The sequence below is a fragment of the Rattus norvegicus genome, chromosome 10 (genome assembly GCF_036323735.1).
Source record: "Rattus norvegicus strain BN/NHsdMcwi chromosome 10, GRCr8, whole genome shotgun sequence".
Lineage (NCBI taxonomy): Eukaryota > Metazoa > Chordata > Mammalia > Rodentia > Muridae > Rattus > Rattus norvegicus.
The window spans coordinates 92472779-92477597 of NC_086028.1; the positions used below are offsets into that span (position 1 = coordinate 92472779).

The following is a 4819-nucleotide window of genomic DNA, read 5'->3' on the forward strand; positions in this document are numbered from 1 at the left end:
CCCAGTCGGGACCACACATCCGACCCCCCTCGGAAAGAGGGCGAGATCACCGCCGCTCCGTTTTGTTTCAATGGTCTGTGCAGCCAGCGATGCCCGTTTCCCCAAAGGCTGCCCCTCATTAGCATGAACGGGGGTGGGGGTGTGGAGAAAGGGTGGGGGGGAGGAAGCGAGCCAAAGCCCTCGCTGCGTTTTCTAGCCCGGGGAACCCTGTCTACAAAAATGACAGCTCGAGCCCTCTGGCTTCTCTGTTTGATCGTCGGATGGTCCCCCGAAGCCCCGTTGGCGGAAAGAAAAGGTGAGGTCATTAAAATGCAGCGCCCCAGGGATCGGGAAAGGGGCGAGACGCAGGGCGGGACAAGCCAAGGGTCAGAGCCTCCGGGACAGGCGAGTCCCGGTCTGCGTGCGTGCCAGAGAGCAGCGACAAGGGTCTCCCAATATTTCAAGTCCCTTGGCAGTCTTTTCAGAAGGAAAGACGTGGGTTCAGTTGCTGAAATGATCGCGAGCGAGCCAGCCAGGCTGGAGAAAACTTTGCATGTTAAAGAGCTGCATCCTGGAGGAGGGAAAGTGTCAAAAGGGTCGCAGCGCGCTGTGGACAGGCTTGGGATGGTGACATATGCCAGCGATGGTGCCTCAGCCCTGGGCATTCTCCTCTCTTGCAGCTCTGGTCTAGCCTCCGGATACCTACCTGAACCTTGATCACACACACACACACACACACACACTCAAACACTCTCAGGCATGCACAAATCAAGCGGTCCCAGCCAGGTGGTGTTTGGTTTTGCTTTTGTTAGGATATTTTGCTCATTTCACGGTCTCCTGGGAGAATAGTTCCCACACCTAACTGGGCAATTAATTTTAGGTCATTTTTTTTTCCACATGGAAATGGAACGACTTCAGTGGCATTTAACCCCACATCAGACCATCTTTTCCATGACAACAGATGGTGGTTTAGTGGGAAGCAGCTAGGTCAACAGTTGACAGGAGTTGGATGGCCACCAGAACTTTAATCGGCTGTGCATGGTGCCCAAGTTTAACATAGGGCGTCAGAGCCAATGGCTTTGCAAGAACATGAACTATGTAACTAGCCATTCCTGCTGGGAGAAAGCTGATTTTTTTTTTTTTTGCAAGAGTATTCATTTGGCAAGATGCATCATTGTAAATCAAGTGTTGTCAAAGCTGTCAGGGGCAGAACATGCTCTTTAATGCAAACGGAGGAAAACTAGGTTGTGGGCTGTGTTTGGCTGGAGGGGCACTGGGAGGCGGGAGGTGAAACTGTGTACTTGGACATGCAAAATTGCCCAGATTTCAAGCTGGTTGAAGTTTGTGCACCAACCTGTATGCAGAGCTGAAGAAAAGCATTGATTTTTTTAAAAAACTATCATGCTATTTGGGAGATTTTCTAATGGGGAGGGGTAGTGGGACTAATGTTTGTTTTTATACTTACCCAAAGGCCTTTGCTTCCCAGCCAGGCTTTTAAAACCTCTTCTAAGCTGTTGTGTACTACTAAGTGGTGTCCAAGAAGCCAGATAAAAATCCACTCACAAATGCTTGATGCTGCCTAGACCGAGATGACAGTGTAAACACTGATGGGAAAACCAAATAGTTCTGTTGTCAGGGGCGCTTAAACAATTAGTAGAAACCTGCAACTCGAGCCGTTTCCTCTTGTGGCTTGCACTTGGTACTTTTTCGACAAACTCTAAATAGCAAAAAGGTGTGTGTGTGTGTGTGTGTGTGTGTGTGTGTGTGTGTTTGTGTGTGTGTGTGTACGGGTTTAGATGTTTAACCAATGCTACCCGAACTCTTAAGCTCTAGAATAAATATAAGACTGTAATTAGAAAAGCTACAGGCAAAGTTCCTTAATAATAAAATGCTCTTAGACCTCTTAGCACTAATGTTGGATTTACTAGTTTATTCTTAGGATAGTTTGACTCTGTAGCCCAGGTTGTCCTCGAACTCGTAGCCAGCCTCCTGCCGAGATCTGGAGCTGCAGGCAGTGGTCCTTCCGCGCAGGGATGGTCAGGTGCTCACTCTGAAGCTCCTCTGCTCCCCTCGCGCCTCCCTTGGCCTCACCGCCTTGCTTTCTCCCGCAGCCCCTCCGCCTCACCGAAAGCCCGACGCCCGGGAGACGCCGGGCCCGCGCGCGCAGCCGCTGCCGGAGTTCGCACGCCGACCGCGCGCCGCCTACGCAGGACCGCGTGCCTGGCCCGACCCCCGGCGCCGGAAGGCCGCGCCGCCCGCCGACAACCGCGCCGGCTTCCGGGAGGCAGTGAGAGCGCCCGCGGGGCTTCCGGGCCCGCGCCTCGCGCAGGCGGAGAACCGCGCGTCGCCGCCCGAGGACTCCCCGCGGCGCGCGCGCGCTCGGGCTCCGCGACCCCCGGGCTCGCGCGTCACTGGCCCCGCCCACCCGAACCGGCCGCGCGCCGCCGCGCAGCCCTCAGGAACCCCGCAGGCTCTGTCGCCCGAGGACGGGGAGCCGGAGACCCAGTCCTGCGCGCGCGCCTGCAACGCGGACGCGGACGAGCGCGAGGCCTACTGCGCCAGCGAATTCGGTGAGCGCGCTGCATCCTCCCAGGAACCCGCGCGCCCGCCCACGTCCTGGCGCTAGTGGTAATAATGCTTTTCTCTAAATCCTGTTTTTCCAAAGCAGCCGTGAACGGAATCGTGCACGACGTGGACGTGTTGGGCGCGGGCATGCGCCTGGTGACTCTACTGGTGGACCCTGACGGCCTGTACAAGATGAGCCGTCTGTACATCACTCCCGACGGTTTTTTCTTCCGCGTGCATATACTAGCCCTGGACTCCTCCAGTTGCCATAAGCCGTGTCCAGAATTTAAACCCGGTATCGAAACCCCGCCCCCCGAAAAGGCCAGTTCATTGCGTCCCTTACACTGCTACTGGGGACCTGAGTGCTGCAGCCCAGCTTCTTTTGGTCACCCCAGCACCCCCTTTTCAAAGACCAGGAGTTGAGCGGGGTCTGACACATGCCAGGCAAGCACGCCATAAGTTACACTCTCAGAATTTGTCCTTTTCAGAGGGGCGCTTGATATGGAGCCTAGCCTGGAATTTAGGGTAACCCTCCTGTTTCAGCCTTAACACGAGCTGGGTTACTGGTGGGGCTCGATCCCAGCTCCTTCGTGGGACAGTAGTTTAACCAAGAGTTTAGATGACAGCACCATTTCAGCTCTCTCATAAAGGTGAGAACGTTGGTTGGCACAGAACAGGCCAGCTGTGACGGTGCGACTCCAGCACTCAGGACGAATTTGGAAGCATAAAGGGTCAGAAGTTCAAGGTTATCCCCCCACTCCACCCCCCCAGTTTTGGCTAAAAGACCTCAAAACAAATCCCCAAACACTGATATGTTCAGAACACTACTTTCAAAAGGGATGCCTAGGGGCTTCTACCATCAAGCGCCGAGTTGAGAAAGGCCTCTTGGGGGCGGTGGTCGTGCTGGGGATACCTATTCTCACTTCTTCCTAGAGGTGGTCTGGGAAGAATGCTTTGTTCGGAAATGTTGCCTGTCTGCAGGTTAACGGTTCTACAGTTTTTCACCTGTTGCCAATAGGTCAGATACGTTGCAACAAGCGTAGCAAGGTAACCGGATTCAAGCTCAGCTCTCATTGTTTCTGGGCATTTAAATGACACCATTTCTCTCATGCTTTTGTTCAGGAAGCAGGTATATTGTGATGGGCCACATCTACCATAAGAGACGGCAGCTCCCCAGTGCTCTGCTCCAGGTCCTAAGAGGGCGCCTGCGTCCAGGAGACGGGCTCATCCAGGGTAGCAGCAGCTACGTGAAGAGGTTTAACCGAAAGCACGAGTGGCAGGTTCGCGGTGCCACCCACACCCGGTGCATTTGAACAGGCCAACGTGGCATTCGTGGTTGGTCTTTACATGGTGGGAAGCGTCTGTGAAACTGGCCCCGCAGCTAGCTACCTTCCTTGTGAACTACTTGTGAAGCTTACTAAAGCTACCACTTTATTTACAAAATGCTGACAGGAGTGCACCAGGGCATGGTGGGAAAGCTCCTCAAGCTCAGTAATGCACACGACTCAGACACTAGACCCCCGCAGGTCAAACAGATCACACCACTTTTGCTGTCTTTAAGTTATTTTAATTTAATACATTTTCCCCAGTAGAGACAGTTCACAAAACATTTCTCGGATTTAAATATACAGCTTTGAATAGTATCTATCATGTGTCAAGCCAGATTTTGTATTTAAAGCATCGAGTGTTAAATTCCACACACGGAGAGTGAGCGTTCCGAGTCAAGTCGTTTACATATGAAATGTCATATAAGTCAAACGCCAGCCAAGTGCGAAAACTATACATTTCAAGGGCTAATTCAAGCAAAGCATCATTCAAGTTGTGTTCCTGGTGCACCAAAATACGAGCCCCTGTGTATTGTCATGCTTCCTTGCTTCTAATAACCTGTTCTGTGCCAAACTGGCATCAATTCCAACAAATTCTTTTTGGTGTATCTGATGTCATTTTTATGTTAAGACCCAGTAGTATCATGATTGTTTGTAAAGCAGTAAATCTCGCCATGAAATCAGAAAGCACCTGGCTTTGCTTTTTTTTTTTTTTTTTTTTCCCCCTCCAGTGATCTTAAAGATTTGAGAAAAGGCCTTTCTCAGACTTTCTTCCCAAACCTTGGAGGGAGGCAGTGTTCACTAGTGACAGCCCATGGGTCAGCTTAGTGGGACTGTTTTGTTTTGTGTGGGAAATCTTCAATCACCAGCGTAATGATTTTATATTTGAGTCCACAGGACATGCTGACTTTCCTTTCAGAGGATCAAGCTGTATTTCTGTTCAATGGAAG

General features: G+C 51.9%; 1 protein-coding gene across 2 annotated transcripts; it reads left to right on the forward strand.

Annotated features, from left to right (window-relative positions):
• C10h17orf58 (similar to human chromosome 17 open reading frame 58) lies at window positions 1-4552 on the forward strand. 2 transcript variants are annotated; one of them, NM_001109050.2, is made up of 5 exons: window positions 1-73; window positions 197-295; window positions 2091-2549; window positions 2645-2839; window positions 3667-4552. In NM_001109050.2, the coding sequence occupies exons 2-5, from the start codon at window positions 220-222 to the stop codon at window positions 3855-3857; spliced, it is 921 nt and encodes a 306-aa protein (NP_001102520.2). In that variant the 5' UTR covers window positions 1-73; window positions 197-219; the 3' UTR covers window positions 3858-4552. The 2 variants fall into 2 exon arrangements, with proteins under 2 accessions (NP_001102520.2, NP_001388970.1); NM_001402041.1 differs by having other exon boundaries at window positions 2648-2839.
• The last annotated feature ends 267 nt before the right edge of the window (window positions 4553-4819 follow it).